At 41.1% G+C, this 19,932-nt stretch overlaps 1 protein-coding gene across 9 annotated transcripts in view; it reads right to left on the minus strand.

The window, feature by feature from the left end:
* The window catches only part of PTPRM (protein tyrosine phosphatase receptor type M), a 974,793-nt gene that overhangs the window by 454,350 nt on the left and 500,511 nt on the right, over positions 1–19,932 (minus strand). For all 9 annotated transcript variants that reach the window (XM_082259726.1, XM_082259728.1, XM_082259725.1 and 6 more), the window contains exon 8: positions 6,946–7,254. In XM_082259726.1, the coding sequence (XP_082115852.1) occupies positions 6,946–7,254 (309 nt within the window). The remainder of the gene's footprint in view (positions 1–6,945; positions 7,255–19,932) is intronic.

Below are 19,932 nucleotides of genomic sequence, written 5' to 3' on the forward strand. Positions count from 1 at the left end.
CAGTAGGCCACCGGTCCCTATGCCCAATAGAGTACGTTTTGGATCAGGAGTACAAGTGACAGAGGTGAATAATCCAAACATTTTTCCAAAAGTTATTAAGGTGGGGCATAGTCAAACAAATGTGTTTCAAAGTTCCAGTGTGTCCACATTCTCTCCAACAAAGAGGAGATTGGTTAGGGAAAATTGCTACAAGCTTTTTGAGGTACAAATTAACACCTGTGCAGCAAATTCTGCACTGATTTTTAGAGGGATATACACTTTGAAATCTTAAATGGTCATCTGATTACAGCACTTCGTTGTTTTAAAGAAATAGAAACATCAAGTTCCATTTCCCAGTATTCCATTGTTGGGAGTTTACGCTGGACTTCTGGCTTGAATAGGTTGGTAGAGAGCTGAAATTCCCTTACGTTGGGTTCCAGGGCTGTCAAAATAGGGTTTAAAGAGAAGATAGAGAACAACAAAGTTGCAGGTATTCAAAATTTAAAAACATCCAATGCTCTCATACCTGTGGGGAAACACAGAACAGAACTGCAAATCGGTGTGTTTATCTACCCCCGTAGTAGTGGCTGGATAGCATGGGTACTCTGTTCTTTGCCTTGGCCTCTTTAAGAGCTTCAGCCCCTTTGACACACTAGTTTCAGTGTACAAAGCATGCACTATCACAGAAAACCACAGAAAGTAATACTTGGTACCCTTTAATAGTACAATATCAGAGAAAACAGGCACTGAACCAGTTAGTAAAGGCAAACTTAATATATTGTCACTTGATATGGTTGGTAACAAAGTAAGCATAAAAATTGATTATTAATGGTAATGACACAAATAGCATACAGGGTGATTAGTCATTAGGACTAGGCATAAGATGGCATTTGGTGTCCAGTTAAGAATAAACAGTAGCAAAGTCACCTAAAGAGCAGCAGTGTGCAGTAAAAAAGTTTACTGAACACAGGAATTATACTGCCAAAGTGCATTAATGGCGACCATGCTAGGCCTAGACGGAAAGATGTGCACTGTCCAAAGAAATGCAAGTAAAGGAGAGAAGGGAAGAAAGGGGACTTGTAGGATGGTTTTACGGCAAGGGCAGTGCTTTATGCTGTTCTTCTCCCCGCCATCGTTTGGGTCCTTTAAGAAGCATTGGTGCACTTAACCACAATTTTGATAAAACAGAATTGAGAATAGGTGCAGTAAAAATGCATCAAAGGTGCAGTATAGGTTCAGTATCGTTAATGTCTTGCCTCCAGTAACTAATTTCCTACTAGCAGTGTAAATAATGAGCAGAGCCCTCCTACCAACCCTTGCGATACAGCTGTGAAATTTTGATGCAGAAAGGGGGGGCCACTCAGTGTCTCAACAAAATTCCTCTTAAGATTCAGAGATGAGAAGTAGAGGGTGCTCTGGTCTCCCTGTGGCCACGGTGCAGATGCGATCGATGTGGTCTATGCTGTGCTGCCTCGGGTGTCTCCGCTGGTCTGGCTTCTCAGAGGTCTGATCAGTATGCAGTAGATGTGCTCTCATTGGTTCCCTCAGCACCAAGAAAGAGAGTCTAGCTAAACAGTCTCAGAAAAGCAGCCCCACTCCTCCTCCTTGCCCCAGTGTCTCTTGGAAATTATAGTGCAAAAGGTCCATACGCTCCACAATATGGCTTACTTCCTGGACTTCAAATCCCATGATCCTCAACATTCTGCATAGGAATTCATAGGCTTTCCTTGTTATAGTTCCCCCTCTGCTGACTGGAGGGGATAGTCCAACACAACATGCAGCATAACAGTAGAAAGTGAAAGTAAACTGATTGCAAAGAAGGAAATGTCTCTTTCTTCATGTTTCTGTAGACCAGCACCTGGCAACACATGGTTTATGCTTCCCAGTGTAAAAGAGTTGACGATGGTTTGGAGATTATGTAGGTATGATGGTAATACTTGAAGTAATAATGTTCTAAACATATATTGTCTGTTAAGTAAGATAAACTTAGGACTATATGGCCTACCCAGGAGGCTTGTGTGAAATGCAGGTCTTTACATGGAGTTTTAAGTTTCATCACTAAGGCAATGTAGTTAATGCAAAAGAGATCATTGCTAGGTGATGTCAATTGTATTCCCAAATACGTCAGGAAGGACATTGGCATGCATGAGAAAGAGACTGCCTGAGATATTTGTGCTTTAATGATGGGGTCCAAACAAATAGCGAGCATAGAACTACTTAAGACTAATACACATGGATCAGGCATTCAATAGAAACATTCGGCCCGTGTGTACTGCAGCTGGCCCGTCAGAAGCCAACCATTTGGCCAGGTTTTGTCAATGAACTGAAAAAGGTCTGCCGATAAGCTCCCGATCAGTGCTCTCATCCAATGGCTGAGAGTGTTGACTGAAGTGTTCTGACGGGGGGCGTCACGCTGCCAGAACACAATAGCACAGCAGGGGAGATCTCTGTACTAACATTGCATGGGGCTTCGGGGCTGTCAGTTTTTTTTCGTTCAGCCCTGCTGGGTTGAACGAAAGCAAACTACTAGTGTGGTACTAGGCTAAAGCCCCATACACACGTACCGAATGTCGGCCGAACGATCGCCCGTCTTTTGTCCGGTGCTGTCCTGTCGGTTGAAAAGTGCTAAAGACTGCACACGAATTTTGTCGGCCAACAACAGCCGACTGCAGAAGTGATGTCATGTGATGGTTAACTTTCCGTGTGTTTTTTCTTCTCTGAGCATGCCCAGTCTTGCTCATCTGCTGTTTGTCGGCCAAATTCTGTACTGACTGGCAAACAATCGGCCGTTCTGGTGTTGGCCAACAAAAATTTTAATGCCTGCACACCAGATTCTGTTCGGCCGAAAAGTCGCAGTCGGTTGTCGGAAGCATCATACTAACAAGATCGGTCGGTGGCCGAATATTTACGGCCGACAATCGCTACGTGTGTACGGGCCTTTAGGCGTAGTTATTCTTTTATAGGGAAAGGTCGCAAATCTTTCCCTATAAAATAGATAAGGATTGCAGATAAGGATTGTAAAGAATTAATTTACGATATCAGAACATCATTGTCATAAAGACCAGTTTTATGCTCTGTGCTTCCAACATTGACACTTGAAAGTCTAGGGAAAATAAACTCCAGAAGCAGTTCCATGACTAGGGCAAAAAAGATAGGGGTTCAGGGACATCCCTGATGTGTACTATCAGCTATTCTAAAATTGTATCAAATGCTTTCTCTGCATCTAAAGAGAGAAGCAGAGAGGGTGTTCCATTGGTGTTTAGCCAATTACATTAGGTCTATAAATTTTCTGGTCTCATCAGAGGCCTGGTAACCAACAACAAATCCCACTTGGTATGGATGCACAAAGATGTCTGATAATCGGTTTGCCAGGAGCTTAGTGTATATTTTAGTTTTGGCATTTAGGAGGATAATAGATGGTTGGGTGGTCTGGGAATTTGCCCGCTTTAGGGATTGTGACAATAAGTGCTTCCAACCCGAGATAATTCTCCTTTCTGATTAAAACTTCTACACAGATGGGGGGAGCATGCCTGCACATGTTTTGTAATATGCACTCTCAACCCATTGGTTCCTGAGGCTTTATGAAGAGGTAATTCCATAATTACTTTTTTATTCTCTGATTCTGAAAATGGCGTGTAGAGAGTAGAGATTTGGTGGTCAGGAGTTACTGTCTTATGGACTTAAGGAATCAAGAAACACTGGAGTGGACCCGCTGTCACTGATTGTACAGGTTAGGGGAGAGTAGCAGGTATCAGAGGGCACACAGCTGGCATAGAAGGTAGCATATTGTGGCCGCAGAATGGGAAGGTCAGCCACAGGCAGGAAACAGATTGAGGAGGATCACACAGTACACAGAGCAGGCCGCAGTAGCACATTTTTGATGAATGTCAACCACTGATCACAACTTTAAGTTTATTCCACAAAGTCTAGGGGACCATAATCTGCTATAAGATCATGGTTGCTGAAGAGACCTTGAACTTATAGCTGAAGGAAATTCCAAGGACAAAGGCTTACTGAGGGTAATAAAAGCAGCAAAAAGGTTAAACCATGAAAAAGACAGACAAACATTTGCACAAAGGGATCTATTCTGATGCTTAAAGTGTATGTACATTTTTTTTTTTTTTTTTACGTAAAGTAGGGAAGGATTAAAACCCCTATGAGATTATTTTTTGCTATCTGTGCTTCGCTGCAGCAATTTCTCCCAACTTCCTGTGCTATTTTAGAGAGTTTAGAACAAAAGCACAAAAAGTCCCATTGGGGTTGACACAACAGTGCAAAATATAGTGCAAACAGTCTAGAACAATTGCTATACAGTTCTCATGAGTAGACAAGCATACTGATAATTGTTCAACTGGACATTGGGATGTCCAGTTGAACAATTATCAGTATGCTCGTCTACTCATGAGAACTGTATAGCAATTGTTCTAGATTGTTAGCACTATATTTTGCACTGTTGTGTCATTTATACATTTTTATTGTCTAGAGTGATTGTTTCTACTCACTCTTTTCACCCTATAGGTTTATAAATAAATTTTGTATTGTTTTACCTATTTCTATAACTGCTACTCTGGTACTTTCTTTATGTGTATGCCTCGCTCAAACCCCAATGGGACTTTTTGTGCTTTTGTTCTAAACATTTTTTGTGGGGATGACATGACACTGCTCTAGCCTCTTTCCTCCACCTATATCTTTGTTATCTATTTTAGAGCATTTTCATATGAATAGGTATCTCAATTTGGGGATTTTCCCTCTCTTCTTGTTCTGGTGACAACTCTGGGACTCTTTATTTGCCAGTGACAATGGTTACTGGACAAATAAAGGGGTAAATCTTAACAAACAGATGGACAGAAAAAAAACATAACCAGGGGTATAATCTGTCCCCACTCCAAAATCCCATCCCATATCCAAAACTTAGAAACATGCCTTTACACTTTAATTTTTTAACAGTTTGTCAAAGAAAACATTTTCTCCCCCCCCCCCCCCCACCTACTACAGCTTATAAAATCGACTGAATTCTATTAATGCTAGGTTTTAAGTATTGATGCATTGCTTTCTGAAAGTGGAACTTCATTCTCTTAATCAACATTGACTATTTTTATTCCTTGTGCTGCTAGCATTGATAAATAGATACAGCTATAAAAAGGGGGGGGGGGGGTATTTCTGCGGTAAACAATAATGAACAATTGTGAAAGTTATGTGTGAACCACAAAAAAGCAGCTGGCACAAGATCTACAGACAGTGACCTAAAATACAATAATAATAACAAAAGTGCAGCACTAAAATTTAAATCATCATGAATGCAATAACAAAAAGCTCATCCAACAGAATGAGAAACATAGAAAAAAGAAAAAATGTAAAGAGTGACTAAAGTCCCAAAGAATAAGTGAATAGTGAAAGTCCATAAAAACGCTGAATCCAAAGGAAATAATGTGATATCAATGCTTCCTTCCTGTGACAACCAGGGAATGTGTAGAGTGGGGACACCACAGTGCACAAGTGCAGGGAGCAGCTTACCAGAGCGCCGTGGCTACTCAAATAAATGAGAAAGCCTCGCCAAGCACAAATAGTCACAAAGATCTTAGGGACTCCAAGGAACCATGGGTAGCGCCGTGGAATGGTTAATTCCTCAAGGTAGCTCCGTGACGGTCAGATGAATGTATGGAAAGGAATATACAGAAGACCATAGTGTAATCCCGTAAATAACTTTGTATAGTGCAATTCTACACTTCCTTACTTAGGAAATCATTTAACTCCTTCACTTCAAGCAAGAAAAATATGATCCTCCCCGAGTCGCTGTACAGCCGCTCTGACTCTGGGCTCCTGTCCGCTGTACATTCATCTGACCATCACGGAACTACCTTGAGGAATTAACCATTCCACAGTGTTACCCATGGTTCCTTGGAGTCCCTAAGATCTTTGTGACTATTTGTGCTTGGCAAGGCTTTCTCATTTATTTGAGTAGCCACGGCGCTCTGGTAAGCTGCTCCCTGCACTTGTGCACTGTGGTGTCCCCACTCTACACATTCCCTGGTTGTCATAGGAAGGAAGAATTGATATCACATTATTTACTTTGCATTCAGCGTTTTTTTGGACTTTCACTATTCACTTATTCTTTGGGGCTTTAGTCACTCTTTATATTTTTTCTTTTTTCTATGTTTCTCATTCCGTTGGATGAGCTTTTTTTTATTGCATTCATGATGATTTAAATTTTAGCGCTGCACTTTTGTTATTATTAAATAAATACAGCTGCAAAGTATATCATATTTATTTGTTTAAACATTTTTATTTTACATTTTTGTCAGTAACTTCCTGGTTTCCAGGCCTAGGCAAATGATGTTATACATCCCAGGAGTCTTCAGGAGGTGAGGAGGGGTTTTCTCAGCTAAACCCACCACCCTGCCAGCATGCCTGAGCTAAAAGATAGATTCTGTGAATTAAATGCTACATGAATCCTCTGCCCTTACTCAAGATGACCACAGCCAAAAAAGCTAGGGGGCTCTTTTCAAAGTAATTTTTATGCAAAATAAAGTATGGAGATATGGAGGGATGGTTAAGTTTGCTCTGAAAATTGAAAATGAAAAAAAATTGTTTTTGGTGCTTAGATGCAGTGCAGTTACCATTTAATATATGCATATACAGTAAGTACATTCAGTCTCATGTATTCTGCCACTATATAAGACAGTGGGCAACACTATACCCCATTGAACAAGCTCCTCCTATCCCCAGTATATTTATACGGGCCCTTGTACACACTGGAAGAAGGTCTACATTGATTGAGGTATTTTATTGGTGTGTTTTCCATTCAGGTGCAAAGGAATCGGCAAGATAAGGATGGCAGGAGCCTTTACACAAGATACAATCTTCATTTAATAACCTCCTCAAAAAGTGCAGACTGCAACAAGATTTTCACCTTGCCTAATTGCAGGAAAGGGCCTCCATGCAGTTATTCCATCTAGGAGAACTTACCATCTTCATCAGTTTGTACTATGAGTTCCTGACTTTCCTTCTTTCCCTCCTGATTCATAAGCACCAGCTTGACGCTGACATTGGTGAATGGAGTCAGACTAGTGATGGTGTGCTGGGGGTGGGAGTTGTCTGCATCCCAGCTCACTTCCTCTCTGACTTGTTCCTGTCCTCCAACCTGGTACCTGTACAGAATGGTCAGATTGTAACTGTGACAGCGTGTGACATTGTATCCAAATGGCTCCCAGCAAATGGTTATTTGTCTGGACTGTATGTCGACCACTTGCAGTTTCCGTGGACCATGCATGGGATCTATGAAAAAATGGAACAAAAGCACATACGTTGGTAAAGTGTAAGCTTTGCCATATGATTTAATGAAAAGCAGGCACCATATATAACCACATAGATACATAAAATGTTGCATAATGATTTTTATATTGCCAGAAGTTATTGGAAATGTATTTCATACATTGAAGAATATTAGTGATAATGCAATTTATGAATTAGCTAACAAACATTAACTCTGTAACCTAACCACTTGCCGACGGCAAGGCGGCACAAGCAGGCCAGATCATGTACATGTACACCTTTCGCCCTGCTCCAGGTTAGGGGCACGCATCAATTGCTGTGTCCTTCTGCAATTGCTGTGTCCACCAGAAACATTAGATTGTGGGTCCTGGTACTCAGGGCCCAGTGATCATGTGATCACAATGCAATTACATGATCATAATGTCAGCAAAGCTGTTTCCTATGCTGTGTTTGGCCCACAGCGATCACATGATACCTGGGCCAATCACAGCACACTGTACCATGCTTTTAGCTGTAGATAATGTCAGATTACATTTGATCAATCACAGCTGTCATGAATGTAACCCATTCATGACAGTTGAAAACATTTCTTTTACTATAAACTTCATTGGAACAGCAAACAGTGTAAAAAAGAAAAAGGAAATCACCTCCTCACAGCAGTGCAGTGTTAGTTTGTATTTTCTTATTGTTGCACCAGGAAACATTATCTACAGAGGATTTTTTAATTGTCACTGGAATTGCACTTTATGGACTTTTATTATGGACACTACATAACCACTTTGATTCATTTTTTACAGTATATGTTTGTTTCACCTATTGGATGATTACTATATGATTGTCATGTAATACACAAGCGCTACACTTTTTGGAATCTTATAGTATAGAAACAATTACACTAGTCCAAGCTTGACTAACTATGTAAAAATATCTATACCTGAAATTCATCTTTAAAATGTATTTGCTGGATTTCAGCTTTAATTCCTTAATCAGCCCATACACGGAGAAAATGTATTTCCTGCAGCCATAGACAGTGTTGACAGGGGAATCCCTCCTGCCGAGTCAGTGTTTTCCCCCCGCAGAAGGGAGGAGCCAGCCACTAGCAATAATCACAAGCAAAAATCCGGCAGGCTAGTTGTACCTAAGTTGATCGATCGATTAACTAGGTACATTCAGCCTGCCCATACATGTTTTAAATCTCAGCCAGTTCCTGCTGAACCAGCCAAGATTTGAATCGTCAATGGCCGACCTAACTCAAGTCTAACACTATCCTCTCCCCAGATTGACAGTGCTGCTGACCAAAGGTGTCCACTGCTCCTCCATCCAGGGTGAAGATACTCTAAGAAAAAAAGTGTGTAGCTGGCTGGATCACCAGGTGAAAATAAAGTAAAATGCGGCCAAAAAAGAAAACAAATGCAGCCACCACATTTATTGATGGGTAAGCTGCAATTTATTAAGATTTGTATTTTGGCTTTACCACTTTAAATATCCTTACACAACTGAAATGTATAAGATTTGAAAATGGGCATAATAGCCTCAATTCTCTAACTACAGCTTTCATTTTATTTAGTGATGCTAAAGGAAAACATGCATTTTGATGCCATAAGTAACACATTTAGTTCTTCCACTTTTGTTGCTCTTTAGCTGACCATAGACGGTTCGAATCTTGGCCGGTGCAGCAGGGACTGGGCGAAATTCAAACCATGTATGGGCCTGTCAGATTTTATATGCGATTACTGCTAGTGGCTATTATAGATGCTCTGAGTAATCACTGTGTTCTCCCACCTGGAGGGATTCCGCCATCAACACAGTCAAGAGATTTTCTTTCCTTCAGCCAGTGGTCTATGGCCGGCTTAATGCAAAATGTCTAAACACAAAGGTCTTTTGTGATTAGTGTTATGAATAGCAAAGTGCATGTATGGAGATGTGAAGTGAAGACGTTGCTGACTGTTTCTGTAATCTTTTTGAAAAACAGTAAAAATTTGACAAAGGTTCTAACCTTTCCCTACTAATGGATTTACATACACTTGAAATAAATATTCTACAGGAAAGAAAAATAACCCAATCCTGACACAAAGTACCTATAGTTGTAATTTGTAAGGCAATGTCGGTGAAATATATAGAAAGTTAACTTTCTATGGATGGTGACAGGGCTGTGAGGAATACAATTCTATCTCCTTTAACTTTTCTCAAAGGTTACAAAGCTGTTTTTAGTGTGTCCCAGTTTACTTGATAAAGTAGCAGTGTCTCCCACAGAATTATCACCATTTATGATCAGTCCCACTAGCATGAATCATGGGGTCAGCCGAGTCACTCTAGGTCTGCTGATTCATGAGGAGAGAGGTAGATTGCTTCCTTGCCGAGTGCAATGTTTGTCACGTCTGAAGTTAAGTCAGGTAATGCCTATCAATTCCCCAGACTGCGCCTATAGCACTCGACATACACCAGTGCTCTTCTCCTGCCAGCGTACGCTGGGTATCACGCAATGAAGCCTGACAGGTGCAGCTCTGACCTGAGGGAGTAACTGGCCCATATTTAGCCTGTGGCACTTCTGAATCCTATTTAATCAGTGATTCTCACTTCTTGTTCACTTGCTGTATGCTTCAGGAACTGACTGATAGAATCAATTTCCATTGCTGGTAGAATTCATAGTTCATTCCTTTTGAATTTAGTGTTTAGCTCCTATTACAGTCATGATGCTTTTTTCCCCTGAAACTCAATTTCAGTTTCTCTAAGACATTTAAGGTGTAATTTGAGGATACTGCCAATGATAATCAAAACCTGGCTTAGAAATAAAAGACCCTGCTGCAGGCCTTTCGCTCCTCTTTACTTTGTGTACTGAGACATAAATATGCAAACGAGGGACATTTTGCATTTTTGCATTCCTCATGTACTTGAAATCTTTTATTTGGTTCCAAGACAAAGATTTAATGACAGGGACTTGGCAGTTGCCCTTTCTCTGACAATGACCAAATGGTTAATGACTTGCTTCCTTTCAAAACAAACCTGGACAGTCATCTTTCCAAAGTTAAACTGGCTGGCCGCTGTGCCTCCCTACTGAAAGCCTTTATTTTCTGTGTGGTCCACCAAATGGATGTAATTATATACAAATGAGCACATTTATAAGTCCTGGCAATGTTGCTTACTACACAACGCTGCCATACAACATAATAATGTAGGCATCAGTCACCACATGTCATGCAGCCAGTGTAATATACTAAGCAGTAAGGCTGCTTACAGAATCCTAGCTAACAAAGCAACTGTTTTACAAAGGCAATTGATCATGAGGGAGAGTAACAGAGGTGATGGTAAAATAGCTTAATAAATCCTGTGGCATTTGCAAAAATTTAAAGTGAACCGGTACTCCATTTTAAACGTCCGGTACTACATTTTACACGTTAACATTTTAATGTTTCAATAAACTTCTGCCAAACAGCAGACACCACAGGGGGTACTTATTCCACTCTTTCCCCACTGTGGACACCAGCCTAAGTGAGAGTCGCATCCTGAAACTCATGAAAGCTATGCAATATACTCCAAGCAGCCAATGTAATAGTGTGTTTATCTAATCCAGGGGTGGGGAACCTATGGCCTGTGGGCCGTATGCGGCCCCCGAAGCCATCTGATCCGGCCCTGCCATTGGGATGCCTCCGGAGGGGAAGGGGAGGGGAAGCGCCTCCTGATTACACATAGAGTGGGTTCCTCTGCTTACCTGGCGTAGCCGCTGTCATACAAAGTCACGCCTCCTACCTATGATAGACAGCACAGTGGTGACGTCTATCATAGGAGTCGGTCCAGGAGGCGTGACTTCGTATGAGAGCGCCCGCACCGGATAAGTACTGAAGAACCCTGCTCTGCATTGATATGGGGGGCACTCATCACTCTGCATTGATATGTGGGGGCACTCATCACTCTGCATTGATATGTGGGGGCACTCATCACTCTGCATTGATATGTGGGGGCACTCATCACTCTGCATTGATGGGGGCCAAACCTGGAAAACCAGTTGCTAGTAGCAACATCATCAATACAAGCTAACATCACACACCTCACCAAAGAGAAGCAGTTGCAGCCATCACATTAGGGGTGAGTGAATTAAATGTTTGACCAAATATAACAGGCACATTTTTAAGTTGATAATTTTGTACGGGCCCCAAATGATTTTAAAAATACCCAAATGGCCCTCGGCAGAAAAAAGGTTCCCCACCCCTGATCTAATCTATCATGTACTGCGGCAAGCAAATGCTCCTGATTCATAACAGTATCCAGTTCTAGAGCCCATTCAATTTTGGTTGGAATCCGTGGGGATCTCCAATGATGGGGAATGACAGCTCTCACTACCATCAAAAAATGATGGAGAACATTTCATTTAGCTAATTTAATAAATCCAGGTATCGTGTATAAAACAAGTATTTGAGGGCTTGATGGTATGTGAGTATCTATCAACTTATGATAAATATTCAGTATAACCTCCCAGAATCCTTTTATGTGAGGGCATGTAGACAGAAGTGAGTCATATTTCCCTCTGAACCTTGGCTTCTCCAGCAAACATTTGGGAGAGACCGATAGAAACATTTGGGCACCTTACCCACAATGACATGAGGAAATAATTAAGTTGAGAAGTGCAAGGCCACCTCTTTACTGATTTTTCAACATGGCAAATCTGTGACAGTCAAAGATATACTGCAAACGCAACTTAACAGTAACCTGGCATGCTATGGAGCCTGTCCTAGCCCGGAGTGTTGGACAGGCATTTGATTAACCCGAAAAACCCACTTGAGGGCATAGATCATTAAAGTATCTTTAACTGTGATGACGGTCCTCAGGAAGAAGGAGGCTGAGGGTTTTAAAGTCTGTGATGGTTTAGGGCTCATTCACACTATATGCGGTGACCTAGGTTTTTCTGCACTAGACAAATGCATCTAACAACTAGGGCACATAGAATATAATTGCTTTCTAAATGCCCCATTCCTACCACAATGCTGGTGTTATGTGCAGAGAGGAAAAATTCAGCATGTATGGAGGGCACCACATGTCAATGCACTGTGCTGCTTTGCAGAGACATAAACAAAGTGTCCCTCTTCCGCACTTTACAGCCCTTGGGAAAATTATAAAGTGTAAAACCACTACCAAAAATCCGACATGTCTTGATAGCAGCTAAGACAGGTATACCGTCAATGTGGAAATAAAAACACACTGTCCACTAAGATACAATAATACACCAGAATTATTGAAATCTGGCATGTGAAGAACTTTACCATACAGCATTCGGAATTCTGGGAAAAAAATACTTTTGCACTTGACAGCTTGGTTTCCTTTTAAAAAATGCATTATCTCAACTCAACCAGAAAACCACAAACACCAAGTCTATTAACTCTTCAGCAACAACCTCCCTCCGGCAGACAAAGCACACTGAAGATGTTCTTGAGAGATAAGGGTACACCCTTCCCTACCCTAATCTGCACTCCTTTCCTTTTTTTTTTTCCTCTTTCCCCCGCTGTCCCCTTCTTTGGTGGACCTATATACTATTCTCCCTATTCCTTCCTCTATTTCCTCCCCCCTCCCAAATCCTCATTGTTTTCCTGTCCTGATAAAAGAAAAACAAGAACAGTTGCAACACAAGGCAATGATTTTATAGCACTGTACACATGTGTCTGTGTCTACAAACCCGATTCCAAAAAAGTTGGGACACTGTACAAATTGTGAATAAAAACAGAATGCAATGATGTGGAAGTTTCAAATTTCAATACTTTATTCAGAATACAACATAGATGACATATCAAATGTTTAAACTGAGAAAATGTATCATTTTAAGGGAAAAATAAGTTGATTTTAAACTTCATGACATTAACACATCTCAAAAAAGTTGGGACAAGGCCATGTTTACCACTACCAAACGTTTTCTATGGGTGAAAGATCTGGACTGCAGGCTGGCCATTTCACTACCCAAATCCTTCTTCTACGCAGCCATGATGTTGTAATTGATGCAGTATGTGGTCTGGCATTGTCATGTTGGAAAATGCAAGGTCTTTCCTGAAAGAGACGACGTCTGGATGGGAGCATATGTTTTTCTAGAACTTGGATAGACCTTTCAGCACTGATGGTGCCTTTCCAGATGTGTAAGCTGCCCATGCCACATGCACTCATGCAATCCCATACCTTAAGAGATGCAGGCTTCTGAACTGAGCGCTGATAACAACTTGGGTTGTCCTTGTCCTCTTTAGTCCGGGTGACATGGCGTCCCAGTTTTCCAAAAAGAACTTCAAATGTTGATTCGTCTGACCACAGCACAGTTATCCACTTTGCCACAGTCCATTTTAAATGAGCCTTGGCCCAGAGAAAACGCCTGCGCTTCTGGATCATGTTTAGATATGGCTCCTTTTTTGGCCTATAGAGTTTTAGCTGGCAATGGCGAATGGCATGGTGGATTGTATTCACCGACAATGTTTTCTGGAAGCATTCCTGAGCCCATGTTGTAATTTCCATTACAGTAGCATTCCTGTATGTGATGCAGTAACGTCTAAGGACCTGAAGATCACAGGCATCCAGTATGGTTTTCCGGCCTTCACCCTTATGCACAGAGGTTTTTCCAGATTCTCTGACTCTTTGGATACTATGCACTGTAGGTGATGATAACTTCAAACTCTTTGCAATTTTTCTCTGAGAAACTCCTTTCTGATATTGCTTCACTATTTTTCGCCACAGCATTGGGGGAATTGGTGATCCTCTGTCCATCTTGACTTCTGAGAGACACTGCCACTCTAAGAGGCTCTTTTTATAAAAGAAAAGGAATTGGCAGCACTCCAGGTTGAGTCAAAATCCAGGTTTATTGACTGGACATCCAAATATGACAATCGTGACAAGGTAGACGCGTTTCACACACTGACTGTGTGCTTAATCATTACTCTTTTTATATCCAATCATGTTGCCAATTGACCTAATAAGTTGCTTATTGCTACCTTTCCCAAGTTTTTTGGAATGTGCAGCTCTCATGAAATCCAAAATGAGCCAATATTTGGCATGACATTTCAAAATGTCTCACTTCAACATTTGATATGTTATCTATATTATATTGTGAATAAAATATAGGTTTATGAGATCTGTAAATTAGTCCATTCCTTTTTTTACTAACAGTTTGTACAGTGTCCCAACTTTTCTGGAATTGGGTTGGGTTGGGTTTGTACAAACAAGGTTACTCAGTGACTATATACAATGTATACTTACAGTAGATTGTATATTTACTGACTTCTGTGTAAGCTGATACTTTTAAACCTGTAAAATTATCAAACTGTTGTATATCCATCTGTTATCTTCTTAAATAAAGAATTGAAATATATATATAAGTGTAATACCATTTGAAAAGAAACTTGAAACTAGAAAGTCTAGTTTGAGAAATATTTCGTATTTTATTCCTTAAACATCCTTAATTCCATTCTACAGATTGGAATATGTTCTGCAACTAAAAGCACACCGAAATCCAGGATTTCAAGGCCCAACTACGCACTCCTTTCATAATAGCGCAATTACAGATAATGGGTACCTGTGTCTCTGACCCGAAGGTTGATGAAACACCTGCAAGTTTAGTTCTGTTCTACATTCCTTAGCACAGAAAACAAATTCTATCATTCACAAAATGATCCACTTTCTTCCAGGCACTTTATGAAGCCTCGCAGATTAAACATTCTCAGCCAATTTTATTACTTCTTCACAGCCACATCCAGACAATAAATAGAAATGATGTAAAACAAAACAACTGCTTACCAGAAAAAAAATGTCTCCCGTTAAAATGACATACCTCTCCATGCTGCAATCACTTTATAATAACCCCTTTCATTTTCAAATCTACTTAGACATCAGCTTGTGGTAGAGACAACGTTACTTGCTACAACTGCACATTAGGTTTGCATTCCTTGACAGGCTAATTCTAGAGAAGTCTAAAGACAGACAGCCATGTGCATAAGTAATTTTTCTTTTTTTTTTTTCTATGGAGAAGCATGTTTTTTAGCTGATAAATGAAAGTGGAAAAGAGCAAAGATACTTTTTAATTTCACCCATCCTCTGGCAACAGTTTCTCAAAATCGTACTGCAAGTGCCATCGGCAGATATGTAAATCATTATTAACAGAAGAGGCAGTTAGACATTTCTTCTACCCTGACTGTGAATCTCCTGAAGCTGAAAATACAATACTAAAAGACTTCAATTTACTATTAGATATATGGGGGCAGGCTTGAGAAACATCTGTCTTTAGATAGATTGACTGAGGGTATTACCTGCTTGACACCTGTATTACTGATAAACCAGTGTTCCTGAAAGTGTGGTTTTACAGCATTAAAAAATGCTCAGGCGTCATGCATAAAGTTGTTTTCCAAGTCGGTAATGTCATGTGAGAAGTGGACCACTGTGGAAAATCTAAACTCATCTGGGCCTAGTGCAAAATATGATTTAGAGCTCCATCATCATTTTCATAACACCTACTTTATAAATAACTTACTAAAAAAAATCATACATGTAAAAGGGAAAATGTACCTTGTAAAATTAGTGTTTTGGCAGAGCTTAAAGGATAAATCCAGGGTAAACCTAACTAACGCTAAACCTGCTCTGTGCCACATTCTAAACCTAATCTATCTAACTGTGTAAAGCAAAAATCACTGTACTTACCTATTCTGCAGCTGATTAGGTCTGGTCCCATGCTGAGCTGTCAGCGGTGGCTTCAGCGTGGAGGCGGGTGCAGTAGAGGCACTCGACAATGGAAGCCCCATAGTATGTCTATGGGTGACATCACTTCCCATTAATTTTACAGCCATTGTCAGTCCTCTCCTGCACATAGCTTCCGTCGTTGGAGACTGGGTGCAGAAAAGTACAGCAATTTTTGCTTTACAGGGTTAGATAGATTAGGTTTGGCACAGAGCAAGTTTAGCGTTAGTTAGGTTTTGCCTGAACTTATCCTTTAAATCTGAATTACAGGAATTCAGCTACTTTCCAAAAATTGCAGGCATAGAATGAGTTAAGTCAAACAAGCTACCTTCTGCCTGGTAGACTTATCTCAATTATTCCCATGTGACAAGTTTATTGTGCTCCAGGATGATAACTCCAGGTAGATAACCTCTGGAGCTCTTTTAATGATGCTCACCATGGTCTCAGTTCCTTCAAGGGCAGAGTTCCTGGAACTACTATGCACAACCTTCCCCTCCTTCTGCCCATTCACAGAAGCCCAGAGTAGGGACGGGCATAGCTACTCTTGGTTGTAGCCATCATGCCCTGGGTGGTGATGTCATAAGGGGGCAGGGTCTCCAGGTGACATCACTGGGTGGCCATGCCCTGTGGCTATATAAGAAATGACAGACGCTGAAGCTAACAGAACCATGGGAGAAGACATCAGTGGTGGCAGAAGAACCAGAAGGAGAACCAGAGGAAGAAGACAGCGGAGGGAGAATAACCGGAGGGAGAAGACTGAAGGGGGAAGACATCACCAGAGAAAGAAGATACATTGGAGATATGACGGGGAACATTCTTCCTTTTTAATAAAGGACTCTGTCAAAAACCTGTGTACTGTTTTTTTAATTTTTGACACTTATTATGGTGAATGAGTAGTGGTACAATGTACCCCATACTCATTCACACAGGGGGAGGACTGGGATCTTAGTGCCCCCTTGTTAAAGGAGGTTTCCAGATTTACGATTAACTCCCTGCCCAAAGACCACCACATTCACTGCCCAGGGTTGTCGGGAAGAGACCCTTGACCCCATCAACACAGCGATCAGGTGCTTTGGGATGGGGGGCACAGACCCCCCCAGCCCCAAAGCACCCACCTCCCTATGGTCCAGGATGGGGGGCCAGCGCATCCCCCCTTTTCTGACCTGCCTGGCTGCATGCTCGGATAAGGGTCTGGTTTGGATTTTGGGGGGCCCCAAGCTGTTTTTTTTTGCTGTAGGGTTTTCCCTTAAAATCCATACTAGACCAAAGGGTCTGGCATGGTCTTGGGGGGGGGGACCCCACGCCATTTCTTTTTTTTTACATTTTGGCGTGGGGCTCTCCCTCAAGATTTACATCAGACTCAATGGGCCTGGTACTGTCAGATCAAAGTCAGATCCGGGTAACTGAAGTTGCAAGGAAGCCGTACATGAAGTCGTAGGGCAAAGTGGGATTGGAAATCGTCTGACTTCCATGTCGGAGCAGTGTTAACCCAGCCTAAAGATCATGACTATGCCCCATCCAACTGCTGTAAGTATACTGAGATGTAGTTTACTATGGGGGATGCAGAAACTAGCACAGCACTCAGAAATGACATGCTCTGCAAAACTTCTGCCAAAATTGGTATAGAATTCTTTAGCAAGGACATGCGAACCTAGCGATGAACTACATATTTAGATTCTTACTGAGGTACAAATGTAAGTTAAAACTGAGTTAGATATGAGGTTTACTGGTAAATAAATAAACACATGTTGACTTAAGTTGTACTTTAAACATGTCTCTATGTAATGCAAAATGCTGTACATATCCAATGGCTTGCAATAGAAAAGAGGTGTGCAAACTGTGTTTTCGGGTCACAACGGCACATTCCCAGAGACTCATACTGTAGTTTATAGATTTTTGGAATTCCCATACTTGAATGCTTAGAAGCATAGGCTGCAGATTTATTGGAATTTTCAAACAAAACAAATAACCAGTGTCAGACACAGTTATACAGTGAACTCGCATAAACAATAACCCGTCATAATCTAAAAGGCCTGTCCTTACTATTAGTGCCTGACAGGCACTAGACTGACCCAAAATTCAACTTGAAGGCATACCCAATAGAGCAAAATGAACTGCTGGCAAGATCAAACTGCCAACAAAGTTGTAAAAAAATGTTTACAGAGAGGGTAGGTGGGTGGTCATCTCTCCTGAAAGCTGAATTACCTCAGGTCAGTGGGACATCTATCAGCTAAACCCTTTTCTAGAGTTCAAGCTCCACCCCCTTACCTCATGTCCTTGTAACCAATGCAGATAGAGCTACCTAACCTCCCTGCATTAGGTCAACACCCACTGTAGAGCCATCCATTAGTCAAGGCTCTCCATCAGTCAAAGGGCCTTCTTTTTTAAAAGAACAGCTTAAACTGAAATTTTGCAATAATGAAATGTAAATATTGAAAAGACACTGATTCTTGCTAGACTTCAGGGTCAGTCCTGATAAATATAAATCTAGTAAAGCAAAAGGGACTCCTTTTTTAAGGGGACCTTGAAGCTGGGGACAATTCCTGAAAGCTTGTCCTGAAAAATTGTGTGTTAGTGCAAATAAAAAAAGTTTAATGGACAGAAGTTGTTTTTGATCTATGGAAATATATGTGCTGGCACATATTGTATATGAACACCTATTACCTTGTTTATTCCAAAGCTGAAAGAAACTTTGAGTTTCAAGAACCCCTTTTATATGTATTTACAGTATCTTACAAAAGTGAGTACACCCCTCACATTTTTGTAAATATTTCATATCTTTTTATGTGACAGCACTGAAGAAATTACACTTAGCTATAATGTAAAGTAGTGAGTGTACAGCTTGTATAACAGTGTAAATTTTCTGTCCCCTCAAAATAACTCAACACACCATCATTAATGTCTAAAGCGCTGGCAAAAAAGTGAGTACACCCCTAATTGAAAATGCCCAAAATTGGGCCCAATTAGCCATTTTCCCTCCCCCGGTGTTATGTGACTTGTTAGTGTTACAAGGTCTCTGGTGTGAATGGGAAGCAGGCGTGTTAAATTTGGTGTTATCGCTCTCACTCTCTTATACTGGTCACTGGAAGTTCAACATGGCACCTCATGCAAAGAACTCTCTGAGGATCTGAAAAAAAGAATTGTTGCTCTACCTAAAGATACTCTAGGCTATTAGAAGATTGCCAAGACCCTGAAACTGAGCTGCAGCACGGTGGCCAAGAGCATACAGCGGTCTAATAGGACAGGTTCCACTCAGAACATTTTCCTCGCCTCGCCATATTTGACCAAAGAAGCTGAGTGCGCATGCTCAGCGTCATAGCCAGAGATTGTCTTTGGGAAATCAAAGTATGAGTGCTGCCAGCATTGCTGCAGAGGTTGAATGGGTTGGGGAGGTCAGCCTGTCGGTGCACAGACCATACATCGCACACTGAATCAAATTGGTCTGTCCCAGAAGGAAGCCTCTTCTAAAGATGATGCACAAGAAAGCTCGCAAACAGATTGCTGAAGACAAGCAGACTAAGGACAGGGATTACTGGAACCATGTCCTGTGGTCTGATGAGACCAAGATAAACGTATTTGTTTCAGATTGTGTCAAGCGTGTGTGGCGGCGACCAGGTGAGGAGTACAAAGACAAGTATTTTATTATTATATTTATTGTTTTAAACTTTTTGCTTCCTGGTTTCTAGCCTAGACCAAAACGATGGCACACATCCCTGGAGCCTTCACAGGCATTTTTTTTTTCATCTAGAGGAGGAGGAGGAAGGGGATTTTTTTTTTTTTTTTTTTTTAAGTACACCCTCATGCCTATATGACTGAGCTAACGGCATATGGATTCCAGGAAGTAAATGTTACATGAATCATCTGCCCTTACTCAAGATGGCTGCAAATTAAAATTCTAGAGGGTTGTTTTTCAAAGTAATTCATCAACAAAATAAAGCATGGAAACATGGATGGATGGGTGAGTTTTCTATGAATATTAAAAATGAATTA

Source organism: Pelophylax lessonae, assembly GCF_965119305.1.
Source record: "Pelophylax lessonae genome assembly, chromosome: 5".
In the NCBI taxonomy this organism is placed as follows: domain Eukaryota; kingdom Metazoa; phylum Chordata; class Amphibia; order Anura; family Ranidae; genus Pelophylax; species Pelophylax lessonae.